The sequence below is a fragment of the Aphelocoma coerulescens genome, unplaced genomic scaffold (assembly GCF_041296385.1).
Source record: "Aphelocoma coerulescens isolate FSJ_1873_10779 unplaced genomic scaffold, UR_Acoe_1.0 HiC_scaffold_181, whole genome shotgun sequence".
Classification (NCBI taxonomy): Eukaryota; Metazoa; Chordata; class Aves; order Passeriformes; family Corvidae; genus Aphelocoma; species Aphelocoma coerulescens.
This window is the reverse complement of record NW_027183529.1, coordinates 49,022-76,922: the sequence shown is the minus strand read 5'-3', so window position 1 is coordinate 76,922 and position 27,901 is coordinate 49,022. Positions and strand designations below refer to the sequence as shown.

At 53.9% G+C, this 27,901-nt stretch overlaps 1 protein-coding gene across 1 annotated transcript in view; it reads right to left on the bottom strand.

Annotated features, from left to right (window-relative positions):
• Window positions 1–99: 99 nt before the first annotated feature.
• The window catches only part of LOC138100992 (E3 ubiquitin-protein ligase BRE1B-like), a 75,850-nt gene continuing 48,048 nt past the window's right edge, over window positions 100–27,901 (bottom strand). Inside the window, 6 exon segments of the mRNA XM_068998835.1 lie at window positions 100–2,212; window positions 7,608–7,709; window positions 12,289–12,429; window positions 13,329–13,454; window positions 19,109–19,321; window positions 27,424–27,573. Of these exon segments, the coding sequence (XP_068854936.1) occupies window positions 2,036–2,212; window positions 7,608–7,709; window positions 12,289–12,429; window positions 13,329–13,454; window positions 19,109–19,321; window positions 27,424–27,573 (909 nt within the window). The 3' untranslated portion in view covers window positions 100–2,035.

Here is a 27,901-nt window from a genome sequence, read left to right as displayed (position 1 = left end):
ACATGGAGTGGCCAGAGGTGGTCATGAGTGGCCATTGGCCACCATGGGCGACCCTAGGTCAACATGGGGTGGCCAGAGGTGGTCACTGGGCCACCAAGGGATGGACACGTGGTGGCCAGAGGTGGTCATGAGTGGCCATTGGCCACCATGGGCGACCCTAGGTCAACGTGGGGTGGCCAGAGGTGGTCATGGGCCACCAAGGCATGGACACAGAGTGGTCAGGGGTGGCCATAGGTCAAGATGGCGTGGTCATAGCTGGGTATTGGTCACTACGGAGTGGCCACAGGTGGTCACTGCTCACCAAGGGATGGACACAGGGTGGCCAGAGGTGGTCATGAGTGGCCATTGGTCACCATGGGCGACCCTAGGTCAATGTGGCGTGGCCAGAGGTGGTCATGGGCCACCAAGGCATGGACACAGGGTGGCCATGGGTGGTCAGGGGTGACCCTAGGTCAACATGGGGTGGCCAGAAGTGGTTATGGGCCACCAAGAGATGGACATAGGGTGGCCAAAGGAGGCTCAGGGATCATCATAGGGTGGTCAGTGGTGACCACTGGTCACCAAGGGATGGACACAGGGTGGCCATAGGTGGCTATTGGTGGCCATTGGTCACCATTGGTGACCCTGGGTCAACATAGAATGGCCAGAGGTGGTCAGGGGCCACCAAGGGATGGACACAGGGTGGTCAGGGGTGGCCATAGGTCAAGATGGGGTGGTCATAGGTGGGTACTGGTCACTACAGAGTGGCCACAGGTGGTCACTGCTCACCAAGGGATGGACACAGGGTGGCCAGAGGTGGTCATGGGTGGCCATTGGCCACCATGGGCGACCCTAGGTCAACATGGGGTGGCCAGAGGTGGTCATGGGTCACCAAGGGATGGACACAGGGTGGCCAGAGGTGGTCATGAGTGGCCATTGGCCACCATGGGTGACCCTAGGTCAACATGGGGTGGCCAGAGTTGGTCATGGGTCACCAAGGCATGGACACTTGGTGGCCATAGGTGATCACGGGTGACCACAGGTCAACACCAGTTGGCCACAGGTGACCACAGCTCACCGCGGCGTGACCGTAACTGGGTGAGGGATGACCAGCGGTGGCCGGTGGCCGGTGGCCGCTCAGCTGATGTAGACGCGGTGGAAGTCGTGGGCGCCGAAGGCGGCGTTGCACTTGGGGCACTTCCTCTGGCGCGTGTCGTAGCCGGGTGACCACCGGGCATCAAGGGGTGGCCACAGGTGGGCAAGGGTCACTATGGGGTGGCCAGAGATGGTTCTAGATGACCATTGGTCACCAAGGGATGGACACAGGGTGGTCACAGGTGGTCATGGGTGGCCATTGGCCACCATGGGTGACCCTAGGTCAACGTGGCATGGCCAGAGGTGGTCATGGGTCACCAAGGGATGGACATAGAGTGGCCAAAGGAAGCTCAGGGGTCATCATAGGGTGGCCAATGGTGACCATTGGTCACCAAGGGATGGGCACAGGGTGGTCACAGGTGGCTCTTGGTGGCCATTGGTCACCATGGGTAACCCTAGGTCAACATAGAGTGGCCAGAGGTGGTCAGGGGTCACCAAGGGATGGACACAGGGTGGTCAGGGGTGGCCATAGGTCAAGATGGCGTGGTCATAGCTGGGTACTGGTCACTACGGAGTGGCCACAGGTGGTCACTGCTCACCAAGGGACGGACACGGGGTGGCCAGAGGTGGTCATGGGTGGCCATTGGCCACCATGGGCGACCCTAGGTCAACATGGGGTGGCCACAGGTGGTCATGGGTCACCAAGGGATGGACACAGGGTGGCCAGAGGTGGTCATGAGTGGCCATTGGCCACCATGGGTGACCCTAGGTCAACATGGGGTGGCCAGAGTTGGTCATGGGTCACCAAGGGATGGACACAGGGTGGCCATAGGTGATCACGGGTGACCACAGCTCAACACCAGTTGGCCACAGGTGGCCACAGCCCACCGCGGCGTGACCGTAACTGGGTGAGGGATGACCAGCGGTGGCCGGTGGCCGGTGGCCGGTGGCCGGTGGCCGCTCAGCTGATGTAGACGCGGTGGAAGTCGTGGGCGCCGAAGGCGGCGTTGCACTTGGGGCACTTCCTCTGGCGCGTGTCGTAGCGGCTCTTGACGCACTCGAAGCAGAAGACGTGGAAGCACTTGGTCAGCACCGCGTCCTTCTTGCGGGCGTTGCAGCACGGGCACGTCAGCCGGGCCTGGGGGGGACGGAGGGGACGAGGGGTCAGCCAGAGGTCACCCGGGGTCGAGAGGGGTCAGTCGGGGTCAGGAGAGGTCACTCGAGGTCAAGAGAGGTCAGTCGAGGTCAGGAGAGGTCGTTGGAAGTCGAGAGAGGTCACTCGAGGTCAAGAGAGGTCAAGAGAGGTCACTTGAGGTCAAGAGATGTCAGTCAAGGTCAAGAGAGGTCACTCGGGGTCAAGAGAGGTCAATCGAGGTCAAGAGAGGTCACTCGAGGTCACGAGAGGTCACTCCAGGTCAAGAAAGGTCATTGGAGGTCAACAGAGATCACTCGAGGTCAAGAGAGGTCACTCGAGGTCAAGAGAGGTCAGTCGAGGTCAGTCGAGGTCAATCGAGGTCAAGAGAGGTCATTGGAGGTCAAGAGAGGTCACTCGAGGTCAAGAGAGGACAGTTGGGGTCAAGAGAGGTCAGTCAAGGTCAAGAGAGGTCACTCGACGTCAGGAGAGGTCAATCGAGGTCACTCGAGGTCATTGGAGATCAAGAGAGATCAATTGGGGTCAAGAGAGGTCAAGAAAGGTCAAGAGAGATCAGTTGAGGTCAAGGCAGGTCAGTCGGGGTCAAGAGAGGTCACTCGAGGTCACGAGAGGTCATTGGAGGTCAACAGAGGTCACTCAAGGTCGTTGGAAATCAAGAGAGGTCACTCGAGGTCAAGAGAGGTCAGGCGAGGTCAAGAGAGGTCAGGCGAGGTCAAGGGAGGTCAGTCGGGGTCAAGAGAGGTCATTGGAGGTCAACAGAGATCAATCGAGGTCAAGAGAGGTCACTCGAGGTCAGGAGAGGTCACTCGAGGTCAAGAGACGTCACTCGAGGTCAAGAGAGGTCACTCGAGGTCAGGAGAGGTCATTGGAGGTCATTCGAGGTCAAGAGAGGTCACTCGAGGTCAGGAGAGGTCGTTGGAAGTCAAGAGAGGTCACTCGAGGTCAAGAGAGGTCACTCGAGGTCAAGAGAGGTCACTCGAGGTCAGGAGAGGTCATTGGAGGTCAAGCAGGAGTCATTTGAGGTCAACGGGAGTCGGTCAAGGTCAAGGTCAAGCAAGGGTTGGCCAAGGTCAAGCAAAGGTCAGCCAAGGTCAATAGGAGTTGGTCAAGGTCAACCAGGGGTCAGCAAAGGTCAACCAAGGTCAAGTGGAAGACGTTAAGGTCAACCAAAGGTCAACCAAAGGTCAACCAAAGGTCAGCCAAAGTCAACGGGAGTTGGCCAAGGTCAACCAAAGGTCAACCAAGGGTCAACCAAGGGTCAACCAAAGTCAACTGGAGTCAATGGGAGTTGGTCAAGGTCAAGCAAAGGTCAGCCAAGGTCAACCAGAGTTGGTCAAGGTCACCCAAAGGTCACTCAAGGTCACCTCAGATCTTCCAGGACCCACCCAAAGGTCATTCAAGGTCACCTCACATCTTCCAGGACCCACCCAAAAGTCACTCAAGGTCACCTCAGATCTTCCAGGACCCAAAGGTCACTCAAGGTCACCCCAGACCTTCCAGGACCCACCCAAAGGTCACTCAGGGTCACCTCAGACCTTCCAGGACCCACCCAACGGTCACTCAAGGTCACCCCAGACCTTCCAGGACCCACCCAAAGGTCACTCAAGGTCACCCCAGACCTTCCAGGACCCACCCAAAGGTCACTCAAGGTCACCTCAGACCTTCCAGGACCCAAAGGTCACTCAAGGTCACCCCAGACCTTCCAGGACCCACCCAAAGGTCACTCAAGGTCACCCCAGACCTTCCAGGACCCACCCAAAGGTCACTCAGGGTCACCTCAGACCTTCCAGGACCCACCCAACGGTCACTCAAGGTCACCCCAGACCTTCCAGGACCCACCCAAAGGTCACTCAAGGTCACCTCACACCTTCCAGGACCCACCCAAAGGTCACTCAAGGTCACCCCAGACCTTCCAGGACCCACCCAAAGGTCACTCAAGGTCACCTCACATCTTCCAGGACCCACCCAAAGGTCACTCAAGGTCACCTCAGATCTTCCAGGACCCAAAGGTCACTCAAGGTCACCCCAGACCTTCCAGGACCCAAAGGTCACTCAAGGTCACCTCAGAGCTTCCAGGACCCACCCAAAGGTCACTCAAGGTCACCTCAGATCTTCCAGGACCCAAAGGTCACTCAAGGTCACCCCAGACCTTCCAGGACCCACCCAAAGGTCACTCAAGGTCACCTCAGACCTTCCAGGACCCAAAGGTCACTCAAGGTCACCTCAGACCTTCCAGGACCCACCCAAAGGTCACTCAAGGTCACCCCAGACCTTCCAGGACCCACCCAAAGGTCACTCAAGGTCACCTCAGACCTTCCAGGACCCACCCAAAGGTCACTCAAGGTCAGACCTTCCAGGACCCACCCAAAGGTCACTCAAGGTCACCTCAGACCTTCCAGGACCCACCCAAAGGTCACTCAAGGTCAGACCTTCCAGGACCCACCCAAAGGTCACTCAAGGTCACCCCAGACCTTCCAGGACCCAACCAAAGGTCACCCAAAGGTCATCCCAGACCTTCCAGGACCCAAAGGTCACTCAAGGTCACCCCAGATCTTCCAGGACCCACCCAAAGGTCACTCAAGGTCACCCCAGATCTTCCAGGACCCACCCAAAGGTCACTCAAGGTCACCCCAGACCTTCCAGGACCCACCCAAAGGTCACCCAAAGGTCATCCCAGACCTTCCAGGACCCAAAGGTCACTCAAGGTCACCTCAGACCTTCCAGGACCCACCCAAAGGTCACCCAAAGGTCATCCCCGACCTTCCAGGACCCAAAGGTCACTCAAGGTCACCTCAGACCTTCCAGGACCCACCCAAAGGTCACTCAAGGTCACCTCAGACCTTCCAGGACCCACCCAAAGGTCACTCAAGGTCACCTCAGATCTTCCAGGACCCAAAGGTCACTCAAGGTCACCTCAGACCTTCCAGGACCCACCCAAAGGTCACTCAAGGTCACCTCAGATCTTCCAGGACCCAAAGGTCACTCAAGGTCACCCCAGACCTTCCAGGACCCAAAGGTCACTCAAGGTCACCTCAGATCTTCCAGGACCCACCCAAAGGTCACTCAAGGTCACCCCAGACCTTCCAGGACCCACCCAAAGGTCACTCAAGGTCACCTCAGACCTTCCAGGACCCAAAGGTCACTCAAGGTCACCCCAGACCTTCCAGGACCCAAAGGTCACTCAAGGTCACCTCAGACCTTCCAGGACCCACCCAAAGGTCACTCAAGGTCACCTCAGACCTTCCAGGACCTAAAGGTCACTCAAGGTCACCCCAGACCTTCCAGGACCCACCCAAAGGTCACTCAGGGTCACCTCAGACCTTCCAGGACCCACCCAAAGGTCACTCAAGGTCACCCCAGACCTTCCAGGACCCAAAGGTCACTCAGGGTCACCTCAGACCTTCCAGGACCCACCCAACGGTCACTCAAGGTCACCCCAGACCTTCCAGGACCCACCCAAAGGTCACTCAAGGTCACCTCACATCTTCCAGGACCCACCCAAAGGTCACTCAGGGTCACCTCAGACCTTCCAGGACCCACCCAACGGTCACCCAAAGGTCATCCCCGACCTTCCAGGACCCAAAGGTCACTCAAGGTCACCTCAGACCTTCCAGGACCCACCCAAAGGTCACTCAAGGTCACCTCAGATCTTCCAGGACCCAAAGGTCACTCAAGGTCACCCCAGACCTTCCAGGAGCCACCCAAAGGCCACTCAAGGTCACCTCAGACCTTCCAGGACCCAAAGGTCACTCAAGGTCACCTCAGACCTTCCAGGACCCACCCAACGGTCACTCAAGGTCACCTCAGACCTTCCAGGACCCAAAGGTCACTCAAGGTCACCTCAGACCTTCCAGGACCCACCCAACGGTCACTCAAGGTCACCCCAGACCTTCCAGGACCCACCCAAAGGTCACTCAAGGTCACCTCAGACCTTCCAGGACCCAAAGGTCACTCAAGGTCACCTCAGACCTTCCAGGACCCACCCAACGGTCACTCAAGGTCACCCCAGACCTTCCAGGACCCACCCAAAGGTCACTCAAGGTCAGACCTTCCAGGACCCACCCAAAGGTCACTCAAGGTCACCTCAGACCTTCCAGGACCCACCCAAAGGTCACTCAAGGTCACCTCAGACCTTCCAGGACCCACCCAAAGGTCACTCAAGGTCACCTCAGATCTTCCAGGACCCAAAGGTCACTCAAGGTCACCTCAGACCTTCCAGGACCCACCCAAAGGTCACTCAAGGTCACCTCAGATCTTCCAGGACCCACCCAAAGGTCACCCAAAGGTCATCCCAGACCTTCCAGGACCCAAAGGTCACTCAAGGTCACCTCACATCTTCCAGGACCCACCCAAAGGTCACTCAAGGTCACCTCACATCTTCCAGGACCCACCCAAAGCTCACTCAAGGTCACCTCAGACCTTCCAGGACCCAAAGGTCACTCAAGGTCACCTCAGACCTTCCAGGACCCACCCAAAGGTCATTCAAGGTCACTCCAGACCTTCCAGGACCCACCCAAAGATCACTCAAGGTCACCTCGCATCTTCCAGGACCCAAAGGTCACTCAAGGTCACCCCAGGTCCTGGAAGATCCACCCAACGTCCCCCTGAAGACCCCCCGAGACCCATCCGAGGTCCTTGAAGGTTCACGCCAGGTCCTGGAAGATCCACCCGGGATCTTCCAAGGTTCTTCCAAGGATCCTCGAGACTTTCCCCCCAAGGTCCTGGAAGCTCCAGCCCAAAGTCCTCCAGAACCTTCTCCGGGTCCTCCAAGGTCACCCGAGGCCTCCTGAGACCCTCGAGAGGTCCTGGAAGGTCCCGGAAGGTCCTGGAAGGTTCAGGAAGGTTCTGTGAGGTCCTGGAAGGTCCTGGAAGGTTCAGGAAGGTCCTGGAAGGTCCTGGAAGGTTCTGTGAGGTCCTGGAAGGTCCTGGAAGGTTCAGGAAGGTCCTGGAAGGTTCTGTGAGGTCCTGGAAGGTCCTGGAAGGTTCAGGAAGGTCCTGGAAGGTTCTGTGAGGTCCTGGAAGGTCCTGGAAGGTTCAGGAAAGTCCTGGAAGGTCCTGGAAGGTTCTGTGAGGTCCTGGAAGATTCAGGAAGGTCCTGGAAGGTTCTGTGAGGTCCTGGAAGGTTCAGGAAGGTCCTGGAAGATCCTGGAAGGTTCTGTGAGGTCCTGGAAGGTCCTGGAAGGTTCTGTGAGGTCCTGGAAGGTTCAGGAAGGTCCTGGAAGGTTCAGGAAAGTCCTGGAAGGTTCTGTGAGGTCCTAGAAGGTTCTGTGAGGTCCTGGAAGGTTCTGGGAGGTCCTGGAAAGTTCTGTGAGGTCCTGGAAGGTCCTGGAAGGTTCAGGAAGGTCCTGGAAGGTTCAGGAAGTTCCTGGAAGGTCCTCACCCGGTATTCCTTGATCTCCTCCTGCAGGATCTGGTCGGCGTCGGCGTAAACCTCGACCTTGCGCTGCTTCTCCAGCTTCCGGCGCAGCCGCGACAGCTCCTCCTGTCGCGACAGAGGCGGCGGCACGTCGCGATATGTCGCGATAGAGAGACCCCAAAAATATCCCCCCAAAATTCCTAAAAATTCCCCCAAAAATTCCTAAAAATCCCAAAAAATCCCCCCCCCCAAATTCCTAAAAATTCCCAAAAATCCCTAAAAATCTTCCGCGGATTCTCCAGGGTTGGATGGAGCTGCGACAGCTCCTCCTGTCGCGACAGAGGCGGCGGCACGTCGCGATATGTCGCGATAGAGAGACCCCAAAAATCCCCCCAAAAATTCCTAAAAATTCCCCAAAAAATTCCTAAAAATTCCCCAAAATTCCTAAAAATCTTCCACGGATTCTCCAGGGTCGGATGGAGCCCCGACAGCTCCTCCTGTCACGATAGAGACCGTGTTATGTCGTGATATGTCGCAATAGAGAGACCCCAAAAATCCCCCAAAAATTCCTAAAAAATCCTAAAAAAAATTCCTAAAAATCCCAAAAAATCCCCCCCCCAAAATTCCTAAAAATTCCCAAAAATTCCTAAAAATCTTCCACGGATTCTCCAGGGTTGGATGGAGCCGCAAGAGCTCCTCCTGTCGCGACAGAGACCGTGTTATGTCGCGATATGTCGCGATAGAGAAACCCCAAAAATCCCCCCAAAATTCCTAAAAAATCCCCCAAAAAATTCCTAAAAATTCCTAAAAATGTCTAAAAATCTTCCACGGATTCTCCAGGGTTGGATGGAACCCCGACTGCTCCTCCTGTCGCGACAGAGGCGGCGACACGTCGCGATATGTCGTGATAGAGAAACCCCAAAAAATCCCCCCAAAATTCCTAAAAATTCCCCCAAAAAATTCCTAAAAATTCCCGAAAATCCCTAAAAATCTTCCATGGATTCTCCAGGGTTGGATGGAACCCCGACAGCTCCTCCTGTCGTGACAGAGACCGTGTTATGTCGCGATATGTCACGATAGAGAAACCCCAAAAAATCCCCACAAAATTCCTAAAAATTCCCCAAAAAATTCCTAAAAACGTCTAAAAATTCCCTAAAAATTCCCAAAAAATTCCTAAAAATCTTCCATGGATTCTCCAGGGTTGGATGGAGCCGCGACAGCTCCTCCTGTCGCGACAGAGGCGGCGACACGTCGTGATATGTCGCGATAGAGAAACCCAAAAAAAATCCCCCCAAAATCCCCCCCAAACTGCCCCAAATTCCCCCAAAACCTCCCCAAATGCCCCCAAACCTCCCCAACATTCCCCAAAACCTCCCCAAAATGCCCCAAAATCTCTCTAAATCCCCCCAAATTTCCCCCAAATGCCCCCAAATCTCCCCCCAAACCCCCCAAATTTCCTCTAAATCCCCCCCAAATCCCCAATTCCCCCCAAACCTCCCCAAAATCCCCCAAAATCTCTCCAAATCCCCTCAAATCCCCCCAAATCCCCCCAAAACCCCCCAAATTTCCTCTAAATCCCCCCCAAATCACCCCCAAACTTCCCCAAAATTCCCCAAAGCCTCCCCCAAAATCCCCCAAAATCTCTCCAAAATCCCCCGAAATCTCTCCAAATCCCCTCAAATCCCCCCAAATCCCCCCCAAAAGTCCTCTAAATCCCCCCCAAACTTCCCCAAATCTCCCCAAAATCCCCCCAAACTTCCCCAAAATCCCCCAAAATCTCTCCAAATCCCCTCAAACTTCCCCAAATCCCCCCAAAACCCCCCAAATTTCCTCTAAATCCCCCTCAAATCCCCCCCAAACCTCCCCAACATTTCCCAAAATCTCTCCAAAATCCCCCAAAATCTCTCCAAATCCCCTCAAATTTCCCCAAATCCCCCCCAAACCCCCCCAAACCTCCCCAAAATCCCCCAAAATCTCTCAAAATCCCCTCAAATCCCCCCCAAACCTCCCCAAACCCCCCCCAAACTTCCCCCCAAACCTCCCCAAGCCCCCCCAAATCCCCCCCAAACTTCCCCAAATCTCCCCCAAACCTCCCCAAACCCCCTCAAATCCCCCCAAAATTTACCAAAACCCCCCAAATTTCCTCTAAATCCCCCCCAAATCCCCAAATCCCCCCCAACCTCCCCAAAATCCCCCAAAACCTCCCCCAAAATCTCTCCAAAATGCCCTCAAATCCCCCCAAATCCCCCCCAAATCCCCCCAAACCTCCCCAAAATCCCCCAAAATCTCTCCAAATCCCCTCAAATCTCCCCCAAAACTCCCCAAATGTCCTCTAAATCCCCCCCAAATCTTCCCAAAATCCCCCAAAATCTCTCCAAATCCCCTCAAACTTCCCCAAATCCCCCCAAATCCCCCCAAAACCCCCCAAATTTCCTCTAAATCCCCCTCAAATCCCCCCCAAACCTCCCCAACATTTCCCAAAATCTCTCCAAACCTCCCCAAAATCTCTCCAAATCCCCTCAAATCCCTCCAAATCCCCCCCAAACCCCCCCAAATCCCCCCCAAACTTCCCCAAATCCCCCTAAAACCTCTCCAAATCCCCTCAAATCCCCCCAAAATTTACCAGAACCCCCCAAATTTCCTCTAAATCCCCCCCAAATCCCCAAATCCCCCCCAACCTCCCCAAAATCCCCCAAAACCTCCCCCAAAATCTCTCCAAAATGCCCTCAAATCCCCCCAAATCCCCCCCAAATCCCCCCAAACCTCCCCAAAATCCCCCAAAATCTCTCAAAATCCCCTCAAATCCCCCCCAAAACTCCCCAAATTTCCTCTAAATCCCCCCCAAATCTCCCCAAAATCCCCCAAAATCTCTCCAAATCCCCTCAAATTTCCCCAAATCCCCCCCAATTCCCCCCAACCTCCCCCAAATCCCCCGAAATCTCTCCAAATCCCCTCAAATCTCCCCCAAAACTCCCCAAATGTCCTCTAAATCCCCCCCAAATCTTCCCAAAATCCCCCAAAATCTCTCCAAATCCCCTCAAACTTCCCCAAATCCCCCCAAATCCCCCCAAAACCCCCCAAATTTCCTCTAAATCCCCCTCAAATCCCCCCCAAACCTCCCCAACATTTCCCAAAATCTCTCCAAACCTCCCCAAAATCTCTCCAAATCCCCTCAAATCCCTCCAAATCCCCCCCAAACCCCCCCAAATCCCCCCCAAACTTCCCCAAATCCCCCCAAAACCTCTCCAAATCCCCTCAAATCCCCCCAAAATTTACCAGAACCCCCCAAATTTCCTCTAAATCCCCCCCAAATCCCCAAATCCCCCCCAACCTCCCCAAAATCCCCCAAAACCTCCCCCAAAATCTCTCCAAAATGCCCTCAAATCCCCCCAAATCCCCCCCAAATCCCCCCAAACCTCCCCAAAATCCCCCAAAATCTCTCAAAATCCCCTCAAATCCCCCCCAAAACTCCCCAAATTTCCTCTAAATCCCCCCCAAATCTCCCCAAAATCCCCCAAAATCTCTCCAAATCCCCTCAAATCCTCCCAAATCCCCCCCAATTCCCCCCAACCTGCCCCAAATCCCCCGAAATCTCTCAAAATCCCCTCAAATCTCCCCCAAAACTCCCGAAATTTCCTCAAACTCCCCCAAATCTCCCCCAACCCCCCCCAAATCCCCTCCAAACTTCCCCAAATCTCCCCCAAACCTCCCCAAATCCCCTCAAATCCCCCCAAAATTTACCAAAACCCCCCAAATTTCCTCTAAATCCCCCCCAAATCCCCAATTCCCCCCCAACCTCCCCAAAATCCCCCAAAACCTCCCCCAAAATCTCTCCAAAATGCCCTCAAATCCCCCCAAATCCCCCCCAAATCCCCCCAAACCTCCCCAAAATTCCCCCAAAATCTCTCCAAATCCCCTCAAATCTCCCCAAATCCCCCCCAAAATGCCCCAAATTACCTCTAAATCCCCCCAAACTTCCCCAAATCCCCCCCAAATCCCCCCCAAACCTCTCCAAATCCCCTCAAATCCCCGCAGATCTCCCCCGAAACCCCCCAAATTTCCTCTAAATCCCCCCTAAAACTCCCAAAATCTCTCCAAATCCCCTCAAATTTCCCCAAATCCCCCCCAATTCCCCCAAACCTCCCTAAAATCCCCCGAAATCTCTCCAAATCCCCTCAAATCTCCCCCAAAACTCCCCAAATTTCCTCAAACTCCCCCAAATCCCCCCCAAACCTCCCCAAATCCCCTCAAATCCCCCCAAAATTTACCAAAACCCCCCAAATTTCCTCTAAATCCCCCCCAAATCCCCCCAACCTCCCCAAAATCCCCCAAAATTCCCCCAAAATCTCTCCAAAATGCCCTCAAATCCCCCCAAATACCCCCCAAATCCCCCCAAACCTCCCCAAAATCCCCCAAAATCTCTCCAAATCCCCTCAAATCCCCCCCAAAACTCCCCAAATTTCCTCTAAATCCCCCCCAAATCTCCCCAAAATCCCCCAAAATCTCTCCAAATCCCCTCAAATCCTCCCAAATCCCCCCCAATTCCCCGCAACCTCCCCCAAATCCCCCGAAATCTCTCAAAATCCCCTCAAATCTCCCCCAAAACTCCCCAAATCCCCTCCAAACTTCCCCAAATCCCCCCCAAACCTCCCCAAATCCCCTCAAATCCCCCCAAAATTTACCCAAACCCCCCCATCCCGCTCACCTGCGCCCTCTTGAGGCTGAGCGACTCCTTGTCCTTGGCCGCGCGGTTCTCGGCCGCGCACACCTGCAGCTCCCGCAGCCGCGCCTGCACGTGCTCGCCCTGCGCCCGCAGGTCCTCGGCCAGCTGGGCCGCCTCCACCGCCTGCGGGCACACCTGGCGCTCACCTGGGGGCACCTGAGATACACCTGGGGGCATCTACAGCACACCTGGGGGCACCTGAGAGCACCTGAGAGCACCTGGGGGCACCTGGGCACACCCTGGGCACACCTACAGGACACCTCGGGGCACCTGGGATCCATTTGGACACACCTGGGCACACCTGGGGCACACCTGGGCACACCTGGGGGCACCTGAGGTCACCTGGGGGCAACTTGGGGGCACCTGGACGCACCTGGGGACCACTGAGCCACACCTGGAGCTCACCTGGGGGCACCTGGGGGCACCTACAGCACACCTGGGCACACCTGAGCTCACCCTGGCACACCTGGGGCACACCTGGATACACCTGGGCACACCTGGGCACACCTGGGATCCATCTGGATGCACCTGAGCCCACCTGGGGGTACCTGAGCCCACCTGGGCACACCCGGGGCACCTCTGGGGCACACCTAGGACACACCTGAGCCCACCCTGGGCACACCTGGGGCACACCTGGGGCACACCTGGCCACACCTGAGCCCACCTGAGCCCACCCTGGCACACCCAGGGCACCCCTGGGGCACACCTGGACACACCTGAGCCCACCTGGGGCACACCTGGGGCACACCTGGGGCACACCTGAGCCCACCTGGGGCACACCTGGGGCACACCTGGGGCACACCTGAGCCCACCTGGGGCACACCTGGGGCACACCTGGGCATACCTGGGGCACACCTGGGGCACACCTGGGCACACCTGGGGCACACCTGAGCCCACCCTGGGCACACCTGGGCACACCTGGGGCACACCTGGGCACACCTGGGGCACACCTGGGCACACCTGGGCACACCTGGGGCACACCTGGGCACACCTGGGCACACCTGAGCCCCTCCCCCCCTCACCTTCCTCTTGTGCAGCTCCAGCGCCTGCGAGCGCAGGTTCAGCTCCTTCTCCACGGCCCCCAGGGCGCTCTGCAGGCCCCGCTCCTTCTCCTCCAGCTTCTGCACCACCTGCAGCTGCGCCTCCACCTGCCCAGGTGAGCAATTAGCCATTAATTAATCACTAATTAGCGAAATCGGCTCGTTAATAGCAGAAATTACGGCGATTTTAGGCCTTAATTAGCCAAAATTAGGCAATTATTAGGCCCTTATTAGGTCTTGGGTGGTCTCATCCAGCTTCTGCACCACCTGCAGCTGCGCCTCCACCTGCCCAGGTGAGCAATTAGTCATTAATTAGCTCCTAATTAGCGAAATCGGCTCGTTAATAGCAGAAATTACGGCGATTTTAGGCCTTAATTAGCCAAAATTAGGCAATTATTAGGCCCTTATTAGGTCTTGGGTGGTCTCCTCCAGCTTCTGCACCACCTGCAGCTGCGCCTCCACCTGCCCAGGTGAACAATTAGCCATTAATTAATCACTAATTAGCGAAATCGGCTCGTTAATAGCAGAAATTACGGCGATTTTAGGCCTTAATTAGCCAAAATTAGGCAATTATTAGGCCCTTATTAGGTCTTGGGTGGTCTCCTCCAGCTTCTGCACCACCTGCAGCTGCGCCTCCACCTGCCCAGGTGAGCAATTAGCCATTAATTAATCACTAATTAGCGAAACCGGCTCGTTAATAGCAGAAATTACGGCGATTTTAGGCCTTAATTAGCCAAAATTAGGCAATTATTAGGCCGTTATTAGGTCTTGGGTGGTCTCCTCCGAGTCCTGCACCACCTGCAGCTGCGCCTCCACCTGCCCAGGTGAGCAATTAGCCATTAATTAACCCCTAATTAGCGAAATCAGCTCGTTAATAGCAGAAATTACGGCAATTTTAGGCCTTTATTAGCCAAAATTAGCCAATTATTAGCGGTTATTAGGTCTTGGGTGGTCTCCTCCGGGTCCTGCACCACCTGCAGCTGCGCCTCCACCTGCCCAGGTGAGCAATTAGCCATTAATTAGTCACTAATTAGCGAAATCGACTCATTAATAGCAGAAATTACGGCGATTTTAGGTCTTTATTAGCCAAAATTAGCCAATTATTCGCGGTTATTAGGCCGTTATTAGGTCTTGTGTGGTCTCCTCCGGGTCCTGCACCACCTGCAGCTGCGCCTCCACCTGCCCAGGTGAGCAATTAGTCATTAATTAACCCCTAATTAGCGAAATCAGCTCGTTAATAGCAGAAATTACGGCGATTTTAGGCAAAATTAAGGAGTTATTAGCTGATTATTAGTGGTTATTAGGCCGTTATTAGGTCTTGGGTGGTCTCCTCCAGCTTCTGCACCACCTGCAGCTGCGCCTCCACCTGCCCAGGTGAGCAATTAGCCATTAATTAATCACTAATTAGCAAAATCGGCTCGTTAATAGCAGAAATTACGGCGATTTTAGGTCTTAATTAGCCAAAATTAGCCAATTATTAGCGATTGTTAGGCCTTTATTAGGTCTTGGGTGGTCTCCTCCAGCTTCTGCACCACCTGCAGCTGCGCCTCCACCTGCCCAGGTGAACAATTAGCCATTAATTAGTCACTAATTAGCGAAATCGGCTCGTTAATAGCAGAAATTACGGCGATTTTAGGTCTTTATTAGCTGAAATTAGCCAATTATTAGCGGTTATTAGGCCGTTATTAGGTCTTGGGTGGTCTCCTCCGGGTCCTGCACCACCTGCAGCTGCGCCTCCACCTGCCCAGGTGAGCAATTAGCCATTAATTAGTCACTAATTAGCAAAATCGCCTCGTTAATAGCAGAAATTATGGCGATTTTAGGTCTTAATTAGCCAAAATTAGGCAATTATTAGCGGTTATTAGGTCTTGGGTGGTCTCCTCCGAGTCCTGCACCACCTGCAGCTGCGCCTCCACCTGCCCAGGTGAGCAATTAGCCATTAATTAGTCACTAATTAGCGAAATCGGCTCGTTAATAGCAGAAATTATGGTGATTTTAGGTCTTTATTAGCCAAAATTAGCCAATTATTCGCGGTTATTAGGCCTTTATTAGGTCTTGGGTGGTCTCCTCCGGGTCCTGCACCACCTGCAGCTGCGCCTCCACCTGCCCAGGTGAGCAATGAGTCATTAATTAACCACTAATTAGCGAAATCGGCTCGTTAATAGCAGAAATTACGGCGATTTTAGGTCTTTATTAGCCAAAATTAGCCAATTATTCGCGGTTATTAGGCCTTTATTAGGTCTTGGGTGGTCTCCTCCAGCTTCTGCACCACCTGCAGCTGCGCCTCCACCTGCCCAGGTGAGCAATTAGCCATTAATTAGCCCCTAATTAGCAAAATCGGCTCGTTAATAGCAGAAATTACGGCCTTTCTAGGCAAACTTAAGCAGTTATTAGTTGATTATTAGCGATTATTAGGTCCTGGGTGGTCTCCTCTGGGTCCTGCACCACCTGCAGCTGCGCCTCCACCTGCCCAGGTGAGCAATTAGTCATTAATTAACCACTAATTAGCGAAATCGGCTCGTTAATAGCAGAAGTTACGGCGATTTTAGGTCTTAATTAGCCAAAATTAGCCGATTATTAGCGGTTATTAGGCCTTTATAAGGTCTTGGATGGTCTCATCCAGCTTCTGCACCACCTGCAGCTGCGCCTCCACCTGCCCAGGTGAGCAATTAGCCATTAATTAGTCACTAATTAGCGAAATCGGCTCGTTAATAGCAGAAATTACGGCGATTTTAGGTCTTTATTAGCTGAAATTAGCCAATTATTAGCGGTTATTAGGCCGTTATTAGGTCTTGGGTGGTCTCCTCCGGGTCCTGCACCACCTGCAGCTGCGCCTCCACCTGCCCAGGTGAGCAATTAGCCATTAATTAGCTCCTAATTAGCAAAATCGGCTCGTTAATAGCAGAAATTACGGCGATTTTAGGCCTTAATTAGCCAAAATTAGGCAATTATTAGCGGTTATTAGGTCTTGGGTGGTCTCCTCCGAGTCCTGCACCACCTGCAGCTGCGCCTCCACCTGCCCAGGTGAGCAATTAGCCATTAATTAGTCACTAATTAGCAAAATCGCCTCGTTAATAGCAGAAATTACGGCGTTTCTAGGCAAAATTAAGGAGTTATTAGCTGATTATTAGTGGTTATTAGCGGTTACTAGGTCTTGGGTGGTCTCCTCTGGGTCCTGCACCACCTGCAGCTGCGCCTCCATCTGCCCAGGTGAGCAATTAGTCATTAATTAACCACTAATTAGCGAAATCGGCTCGTTAATAGCAGAAATTACGGCGATTTTAGGTCTTTATTAGCCAAAATTAGCCAATTATTAGCGATTGTTAGGCCTTTATTAGGTCTTGGGTGGTCTCCTCTGGGTCCTGCACCACCTGCAGCTGCGCCTCCACCTGCCCAGGTGAGCAATTGGTCATTAATTAGCCCCTAATTAGCAAAATCGGCTCGTTAATAGCAGAAATTACGGCGATTTTAGGTCTTTATTAGCCAAAATTAGCCAATTATTCGCGGTTATTAGGCCTTTATTAGGTCTTGGGTGGTCTCCTCCGGGTCCTGCACCACCTGCAGCTGCACCTCCACCTGCCCAGGTGAGCAATTAGCCATTAATTAGCCCCTAATTAGCAAAATCGGCTCGTTAATAGCAGAAATTACGGCCTTTCTAGGCAAACTTAAGCAGTTATTAGTTGATTATTAGCGATTATTAGGTCCTGGGTGGTCTCCTCTGGGTCCTGCACCACCTGCAGCTGCGCCTCCACCTGCCCAGGTGAGCAATTAGTCATTAATTAACCACTAATTAGCGAAATCGGCTCGTTAATAGCAGAAATTACGGCGTTTCTAGGCAAAATTAAGGAGTTATTAGCCAATTATTAGCAGTTATTAGGCCGTTATTAGGTCTTGGGTGGTCTCATCCAGCTTCTACACCACCTGCAGCTGCGCCTCCACCTGCCCAGGTGAGCAATTAGCCATTAATTAACTCCTAATTAGCGAAATCGGCTTGTTAATAGCAGAAATTATGGTGATTTTAGGCAAAATTAAGGAATTATTAGCTGATTATTAGCAATTATTAGCGGTTATTAGGTCTTGGGTGGTCTCCTCCGAGTCCTGCACCACCTGCAGCTGCGCCTCCACCTGCCCAGGTGATTAATTAGCCCCTAATTAGCCGCTTATTAGCAAAATTAATCAATTATTAGGAAAAATCAGGCCATTATTAGCTGCTATTAGCCAATTATTAGGGCTAATTAGTCCGTTATTAGGTCTTGCGTGGTCTCCTCTGGGTCCTGCAGCTGCGCCTCCACCCGCAGAAATAATTAATTAACCCTTAATTAGCCCTTAATTAGCGAAATTCATTAATGACTAGGAAAACACACGCTGTTATTAGGCGTTTATTAGCAATTATTAGAGCGTTATTAGGACTATTAGCGGCTAATTAAAGATTATTAATGGCCATTAGAACGCCATCACTGGCTAATTAGGAATGATTAGTGACCATTAGGAAGCCATTAATGGCTATTAGCGATTAATTGCAATTATGAATCGCTTATTAATGTCTATTAGTGGCTATTAGGCACCTAATAAGGGCTATTAATGGCTGATAAGAGACCTAATAGCGATTATTAATCACTCATTAATGGCTATTAAGCACCTAATAGGAGCTATTAATTATGACTAGAGACTAATAAGGGCTATTAATTACTCATCAGTGGCTAATAGAGGCCTAATAACGGCTATAAATGACTAATAGACAATTATTAATGGCTACTAGTCACCCATTAATGGTTATTAGACGCCTAATAAGTGCTATTAATGACTATTAAAGACCTAATAATGGCTATTAATGGCTAATACCTAACCAATAGCAATTACTAGTCACTCATTAGTGGCTATTAATGACTACCAGTCACCTAATAGAAACTATTAATAACTATTAGAGATCTAATAAAGACTATTAATGGCTAATAAAGAACTAATAAGAGCTATTAGCCACTCATTAGTGGCTATTAGACCCCTAATAAACGCCATTAATGGCTATTAGGCACCTAATAGCGGCTATTAATTACTAATAGGGAACTAATCATAATTATTAGTCACTCATTAATGGCTATTAATGGCTATCAGACACCTATTAGAGACTAATAATGGCTATTGGAGACTTAATAGCGGCTATTACTTACTAATACACAACTAAGCAGTTATTAATTACTCATTAATAGCTATTAGAAATCTAATAAAGCCTATTAGTGGCTAATAAAGAGCTCTTAATAGCTATTAGTCGCTCATTAATGGCTACGAGAGACCTAATAAGTGCTACTAATGACTACTAGTGACCTAATAAAGGCTATTAATGGCTAATAAAGAACCAATAACGGCTATTAGTCGCTCATTAAAGGCTATTAGACACCTAATAAATGTTACTAAGAACTACTAGAGACTTAATAAAGCCTATTAATGACTAATAAGGAACAATTAACGGGTATTAGCTGCTCATTAATGGCTACTAGAGACCTAATAAACGCTACCAATGACTATTAAAGACCTAATAAAACCTATTAGTACCTAATAAAGAACTATTAATGCCTAATAAACGCTAATAAAAGCTATTAATGACTATTACAGACCTCATAGCGGCCATTAACCGCTAATACAGACCTAATAACGATTATTAATCTTTGATTAGCGCCTATTAACACCACCAACGCACCAAATAAACGCTATTAGCGCCCGCCAAACGACAACTAAGCGCCGTTAACGACGAATTAAGGCCTCACCTGGGCCTTGAGGGCCAGCACCTGCTCGGCCAGCTCGTCCTTCTCCTCGCGCAGCAGCTTGTGGATCTGGTTGGCCTTGATGCGCTCGGACATGAGCTTGAAGTTGGCGTCGTCCTTCTCGCGCAGCTGCTGCAGCAGCCGCAGGTTCTGCTCCTGCATGTCCTCGAAGGCCTGGCCCGTCACGTCCATCTCCGACAGCAGCGCCTCCTCCTCCTGCCGCAAGATGGCCGCCGGCGGGGGGGCGGGGAGAGAGATGGAGGCAGTGAGGGGGGGTGGGGCAAGATGGCCGCCGTGAGGGGGAAGATGGCTGCCAGGAAGGGGTGGGGTGAGATGGAGGCCGTGAGGGGGAAGATGGCTGCCAGGAAGGGGTGGGGTAAGATGGAGGCCGTGAGGGGGAAGATGGCTGCCAGGAAGGGGTGGGGCAAGATGGATGCCGTGAGGGGGAAGATGGCTGCCAGGAAGGGGTGGGGTGAGATGGAGGCCGTGAGGGGGAAGATGGCTGCCAGGAAGGGGTGGGGCAAGATGGATGCCGTGAGGGGGAAGATGGCTGCCAGGAAGGGGTGGGGCAAGATGGAGGCCGTGAGGGGGAAGATGGCTGCCAGGAAGGGGTGGGGTGAGATGGAGGCCGTGAGGGGGAAGATGGCTGCCAGGAAGGGGTGGGGTAAGATGGATGCCGTGAGGGGGAAGATGGCTGCCAGGAAGGGGTGGGGTAAGATGGAGGCCGTGAGGGGGAAGATGGCTGCCAGGAAGGGGTGGGGCAAGATGGCCGCCGTGAGGGGGAAGATGGCTGCCAGGAAGGGGTGGGGTGAGATGGATGCCGTGAGGGGGGTGGGGAATGATAGCCGCCGTGAGGAGATATAATAATCCACGGGGACAAGATGGCCGCCATGAGGGGGTGGGGAAGATGGCTGCCTTGAGGGGGAAGATAGCTGCCAGGAAGGGGTGGGGTAAGATGGCCGCCAGGAAGGCGTAGGGTAAGATGGTTGCCATGAGGGGGTGGGGTAAGATGGCCGCCGTGAGCGGATGGGGTGAGATGGATGCCGTGAGGGGGTGGGGCAAGATGGCTGCCAGGAAGGGGTGGGGTGAGATGGCCGCCAGGAGGGGGAAGATGGCTGCCAGGAAGGGGTGGGGTAAGATGGCTGCCGTGAGGGGGTGGGGTAAGATGGCCCCCGTGAGGGGGTGGGGTAAGATGGATGCCATGGGGGGGGGGCAAGATAGCCGCCGTGAGGAGATATAATAATCCACGGGGATAAGATGGCCGCCACGATGGAAAGGGACAAGATGGCCACCATGAGGAGATACAATAATCCACGGGGACAAGATGGCCGCCATGATGGCAAGGGACAAGATGGCCGCCATGATGGCAAGGGACAAGATGGCCGCCATGAGGGGGTGGGGCAAGATGGCCGCCATGAGGTCCCATGGTGCCCTGGGTGCAATATGGGGGCTGGAAAACAAGAGCTCATGGCGGCCATGTTGGCACGTGATGTCACGGCAGCCATATTGCCCTGTGATGTCACAGTGGCCATATCGGCCCATTATCTTATGGCGGCCATATTGGCACATGATCTCATGGCGGCCATATTGCCCTGTGATGTCACAGTGGCCACACTGGCCCATTATCTCACGGCAGCCATATTGGCACGTGCTCTCACGGCAGCCATATTGCCCCGTGATCTCACGGCAGCCATACTGCTCTGTGATGTCACAGTGGCCATATTGGCCCATTATCTCACGGCAGCCATATTGGCACGTGCTCTAATGGCGGCCATGTTGCCCTGTGAGCTCATGGCGGCCATATTGCCCCGTGATCTCATGGCGGCCATATTGCCCTGTGATGTCATGGTGGCCATATTGCTCCATGGCGGCCATTCTGGCACACGATCTCACGGCAGCCATATTGCCCTGTGACCTCATGGCAGCCATATTGCCCTGTGACCTCGTGGCAGCCATATTGGCACACGATCTCACGGTGGCCATATTGACCCGCGATCCCTCAGCGGCCATATTGCCCTGGGAGCTTGTGGCGGCCATATTGCCCTGTGATGTCACAGTGGCCATATTGGCCCATTATCTTATGGTGGCCATATTGGCACGTGCTCTCACGGTGGCCATATTGCCCCACGATCTCACGGCAGCCATCTTGCCCTGTGATGTCATGGGGGCCATACTGGCCCATTATCTCACGGCAGCCATATTGGCACGTGCTCTCACGGTGGCCATATTGCCCTGTGAGCTCGTGGCGGCCATATTGCCCCGTGATCTCATGGCGCCCATATTGCCCTGTGAACTCGTGGCGGCCATATTGCCCTGTGATCTCATGGCGGCCATATTGCCCTGTGAATTCGTGGCGGCCATATTGCCCTGTGATGTCACGGTGGCCATACTGGCCCATTATCTTATGGCAGCCATATTGGCACACGATCTCACGGCAGCCATATTGCCCCACGATCTCACGGCAGCCATATTGCCCCGTGATCTCATGGCAGCCATCTTGCCCTGTGATGCCACAGTGGCCATACTGGCCCATTATCTCACAGCAGCCATATTGGCACGTGCTCTCACGGTGGCCATATTGCCCTGTGATCTCATGGCGGCCATATTGCTGTGTGAACTCGTGGCGGCCATATTGCTCTGTGAACTCGTGGCGGCCATATTGCCCTGTGATGTCACAGTGGCAGCCATATTGGCCCATTATCCTATGGCGGCCATATTGCCCCACGATCTCACGGCAGCCATATTGCCCTGTGATGTCAGAGTGGCCATATCGGCCCATTATCTCATGGCGGCCATACTGCCCCATTATCTCACGGCAGCCATCTTGCCCTGTGATGTCATGGTGGCCATATTGGCCCATTATCTCACGGCAGCCATATTGGCACGTGCTCTCACGGTGGCCATATTGCCCTGTGAACTCGTGGCGGCCATATTGCCCTGTGATGTCACAGTGGCCATACTGGCCTACTATCTTATGGCGGCCATATTGGCCCATTATCTTATGGCGGCCATATTGCCCCGTGATCTCATGGCGGCCATATTGCCCTGTGATGTCATGGTGGCCATATTGCTCCATGGCGGCCATTCTGGCACACGATCTCACGGCAGCCATATTGCCCTGTGACCTCGTGGCAGCCATATTGGCACACGATCTCTCAGCGGCCATATTGCCCTGTGAGCTCATGGCGGCCATATTGCCCTGTGATGTCATGGCAGCCATATTGCCCCGCAATCTCACGGCAGCCATATTGCCCTGTGATGTCACAGTGGCCATACTGGCCCATTATCTTATGGCACCCATACTGCCCCGCAATCTCACGGCGGCCATATTGCCCCACGATCTCACGGCAGCCATCTTGCCCTGTGATGTCACAGTGGCCATATCGGCCCATTATCTTATGGCGGCCATATTGGCACACAATCTCACGGTGGCCATATTGCCCTGTGAACTCGTGGTGGCCATATTGCCCTGTGATGTCACAGTGGCCATACTGGCCCATTATCTTATGGCGGCCATATTGGCACACGATCTCACGGCAGCCATCTTGCCCTGTGATGCCACAGTGGCCATACTGGCCCTTTATCTCACGGCAGCCATATTGGCACGTGCTCTCACGGTGGCCATATTGCCCTGTGATCTCATGGCGGCCATATTGCTCTGTGAACTCGTGGCGGCCATATTGCCCTGTGATGTCACAGTGGCCATATTGGCCCATTATCCTATGGCGGCCATATTGCCCCATGATCTCATGGCGGCCATATTGCCCTGTGAGCTCACGGCAGCCATATTGGCACGTGCTCTAATGGCGGCCATGTTGCCCTGTGATCTCACGGTGGCCATATTGCCCTGTGATGTCAGAGTGGCCATACTGGCCCATTATCTCACGGCAGCCATATTGGCAGGTGCTCTCACGGTGGCCATATTGCCCTGTGAGCTCGTGGCGGCCATATTGCCCCGTGATCTCATGGCGGCCATATTGCCCTGTGATGTCATGGTGGCCATATTGCTCCATGGCGGCCATTCTGGCACACGATCTCACGGCAGCCATATTGCCCTGTGACCTCATGGCAGCCATATTGCCCTGTGACCTCGTGGCAGCCATATTGGCACACGATCTCACGGTGGCCATATTGACCCGCGATCCCTCAGCGGCCATATTGCCCTGGGAGCTTGTGGCGGCCATATTGCCCTGTGATGTCACAGTGGCCATATTGGCCCATTATCTTATGGTGGCCATATTGGCACGTGCTCTCACGGTGGCCATATTGCCCCACGATCTCACGGCAGCCATCTTGCCCTGTGATGTCATGGGGGCCATACTGGCCCATTATCTCACGGCAGCCATATTGGCACGTGCTCTCACGGTGGCCATATTGCCCTGTGAGCTCGTGGCGGCCATATTGCCCCGTGATCTCATGGCGCCCATATTGCCCTGTGAACTCGTGGCGGCCATATTGCCCTGTGATCTCATGGCGGCCATATTGCCCTGTGAATTCGTGGCGGCCATATTGCCCTGTGATGTCACGGTGGCCATACTGGCCCATTATCTTATGGCAGCCATATTGGCACACGATCTCACGGCAGCCATATTGCCCCACGATCTCACGGCAGCCATATTGCCCCGTGATCTCATGGCAGCCATCTTGCCCTGTGATGCCACAGTGGCCATACTGGCCCATTATCTCACAGCAGCCATATTGGCACGTGCTCTCACGGTGGCCATATTGCCCTGTGATCTCATGGCGGCCATATTGCTGTGTGAACTCGTGGCGGCCATATTGCTCTGTGAACTCGTGGCGGCCATATTGCCCTGTGATGTCACAGTGGCAGCCATATTGGCCCATTATCCTATGGCGGCCATATTGCCCCACGATCTCACGGCAGCCATATTGCCCTGTGATGTCAGAGTGGCCATATCGGCCCATTATCTCATGGCGGCCATACTGCCCCATTATCTCACGGCAGCCATCTTGCCCTGTGATGTCATGGTGGCCATATTGGCCCATTATCTCACGGCAGCCATATTGGCACGTGCTCTCACGGTGGCCATATTGCCCTGTGAACTCGTGGCGGCCATATTGCCCTGTGATGTCACAGTGGCCATACTGGCCTACTATCTTATGGCGGCCATATTGGCCCATTATCTTATGGCGGCCATATTGCCCCGTGATCTCATGGCGGCCATATTGCCCTGTGATGTCATGGTGGCCATATTGCTCCATGGCGGCCATTCTGGCACACGATCTCACGGCAGCCATATTGCCCTGTGACCTCGTGGCAGCCATATTGGCACACGATCTCTCAGCGGCCATATTGCCCTGTGAGCTCATGGCGGCCATATTGCCCTGTGATGTCATGGCAGCCATATTGCCCCGCAATCTCACGGCAGCCATATTGCCCTGTGATGTCACAGTGGCCATACTGGCCCATTATCTTATGGCACCCATACTGCCCCGCAATCTCACGGCGGCCATATTGCCCCACGATCTCACGGCAGCCATCTTGCCCTGTGATGTCACAGTGGCCATATCGGCCCATTATCTTATGGCGGCCATATTGGCACACAATCTCACGGTGGCCATATTGCCCTGTGAACTCGTGGTGGCCATATTGCCCTGTGATGTCACAGTGGCCATACTGGCCCATTATCTTATGGCGGCCATATTGGCACACGATCTCACGGCAGCCATCTTGCCCTGTGATGCCACAGTGGCCATACTGGCCCTTTATCTCACGGCAGCCATATTGGCACGTGCTCTCACGGTGGCCATATTGCCCTGTGATCTCATGGCGGCCATATTGCTCTGTGAACTCGTGGCGGCCATATTGCCCTGTGATGTCACAGTGGCCATATTGGCCCATTATCCTATGGCGGCCATATTGCCCCATGATCTCATGGCGGCCATATTGCCCTGTGAGCTCACGGCAGCCATATTGGCACGTGCTCTAATGGCGGCCATGTTGCCCTGTGATCTCACGGTGGCCATATTGCCCTGTGATGTCAGAGTGGCCATACTGGCCCATTATCTCACGGCAGCCATATTGGCAGGTGCTCTCACGGTGGCCATATTGCCCTGTGAGCTCGTGGCGGCCATATTGCCCCGTGATCTCACGGCAGCCATCTTGCCCTGTGATGTCACAGTGGCCATACTGGCCCATTATCTCACGGCAGCCATATTGGCACATGCTCTAATGGTGGCCATGTTGCCCTGTGAGCTCACGGCGGCCATATTGCCCTGTGATGTCATGGCACCCATACTGCCCCGCAATCTCATGGCGGCCATATTGCCCTGTGAATTCACAGTGGCCATATTGGCCTATTATCCTATGGCGGCCATATTGGCACACAATCTCACGGCAGCCATATTGCCCCACGATCTCATGGCAGCCATCTTGCCCTGTGATGTCACAGTGGCCATACTGGCCCTTTATCTCACGGCAGCCATATTGGCACGTGCTCTCACGGTGGCCATATTGCTCTGTGAACTCGTGGCGGCCATATTGCCTTGTGATGTCACAGTGGCCATATCGGCCCATTATCCTATGGCGGCCATATTGCCCCACGATCTCACGGCAGCCATCTTGCCCTGTGATGTCACAGTGGCCATACTGGCCCATTATCTCACGGCAGCCATATTGGCAGGTGCTCTCACGGTGGCCATATTGCCCTGTGAGCTCGTGGCGGCCATATTGCCCCGTGATCTCACGGCAGCCATATTGCTCTGTGATGTCACAGTGGCCATATTGGCCCATTATCTTATGGCAGCCATATTGGCACGTGCTCTAATGGCGGCCATGTTGCCCTGTGATCTCACGGCGGCCATATTGCCCTGTGATGTCATGGCACCCATACTGCCCCGCAATCTCACGGCGGCCATATTGCCCCACGATCTCACGGCAGCCATCTTGCGCCGTGATCTCATGGCGGCCATACTGCTCCTTAATCTGACGGCAGCCATATTGCCCTGTGACCTCACGGCAGCCATATTGGCACACGATCTCATGGCGGCCATATTGCCCTGTGAACTTGTGGTGGCCATCTTGCCCTGTGATGTCACAGTGGCCATACTGGCCCATTATCTCACGGCAGCCATATTGGCACGTGCTCTCACGGTGGCCATATTGCCCTGTGAACTCGTGGCGGCCATCTTGACCTGTGATGTCACAATGGCCATACTGGCCTATTATCTTATGGCGGCCATATTGGCCCATTATCTTATGGCGGCCATATTGCCCCGTGATCTCATGGCGGCCATATTGCTCCATGGCGGCCATTTTGGCACACGATCTCACGGCAGCCATATTGCCCTGTGACCTCGTGGCAGCCATATTGGCACATGATCTCACGGCAGCCATACTGCCCTGTGATGTCATGGCGGCCATATTGCCCCGCGATCTCTCAGCGGCCATATTGCCCTGTGAGCTTGTGGCGGCCATATTGCCCTGTGATGTCATGGCACCCATATTGCCCCGTGATCTCATGGCAGCCATATATTGCCCCACGATCTCACGGCAGCCATACTGCCCTGTGATGTCACAGTGGCCATACTGGCCCATTATCTCACGGCAGCCATATTGGCACATGCTCTAATGGTGGCCATGTTGCCCTGTGAGCTCACGGCGGCCATATTGCCCTGTGATGTCATGGCACCCATACTGCCCCGCAATCTCATGGCGGCCATATTGCCCTGTGAATTCACAGTGGCCATATTGGCCTATTATCCTATGGCGGCCATATTGGCACACGATCTCACGGCAGCCATATTGCGCCGTGACCTCACGGCGGCCATACTGCTCCTTAATCTGACGGCAGCCGTATTACCCTGTGACCTCATGGCAGCCATATTGGCACACGATCTGACGGCAGCCATATTGCCCTGTGACCTCACGGCAGCCATATTGCCCCTTAATCTGACGGCAGCCATATTGCCCTGTGACCTCATGGCAGCCATATTGGCACACGATCTGACAGCAGCCATATTGCCCTGTGACCTCACGGCAGCCATATTGCCCCTTAATCTGACGGCAGCCATATTGCCCTGTGACCTCACGGCAGCCATATTGCCCCTTAATCTGATGGCAGCCATATTGCCCTGTGACCTCACGGCAGCCATATTGCCCCTTAATCTGACGGCAGCCATATTGCCCTGTGACCTCACAGCAGCCATATTGCCCCGCGACCTCACGGCGGCCATCTTGCCCCGCGATGCACACCAGTAACTGGCCCGTAACTCCTCTCCCACCCCTCTCCCGTGTGTCCCACCCCCCCGAGGTGGCCCTGCCCTGTCCCGGCCCCGGTCCCGGGCTCGTCCCTGACCTGTTTGGTGGCCGCCAGGCGCCGCTGCAGGTGCTCGATCTGCTCCTCGCTCAGGCGGAGCCTCCTCAGCGCCTCCTCGTCCGCCAGCTTCTTGCTCTCGCGCCGCTCCCGCTCCTCCAGCTCCCGCCAGCGCCCCCGCAGCTCCTCCAGCTGATTGGAGGCCGTTAACGAATCGTTAATTAGGTTGGAATTAGTTAATTAATATATTATTATTAACTAATTAATGAATTAACCAGCCAGAGCTCATGGGTTAATGGCAGGAGTTAACGGAGGGAGGTTTTGGCTCTGGCGCCGCTCCAGCTCCTGCCAGCACCTCCAGCTAATTAGCCCTCATTAATTATTAATTAATTATTAATCGATCGATTAACCAGGCAGAGCTCATGGGTTAATGGCAGGAGTTAACGGAGGGAGGTTTTGGCTCTGGCGCCGCTCCAGCTCCTGCCAGCACCTCCAGCTAATTAACACTCATTAATTATTA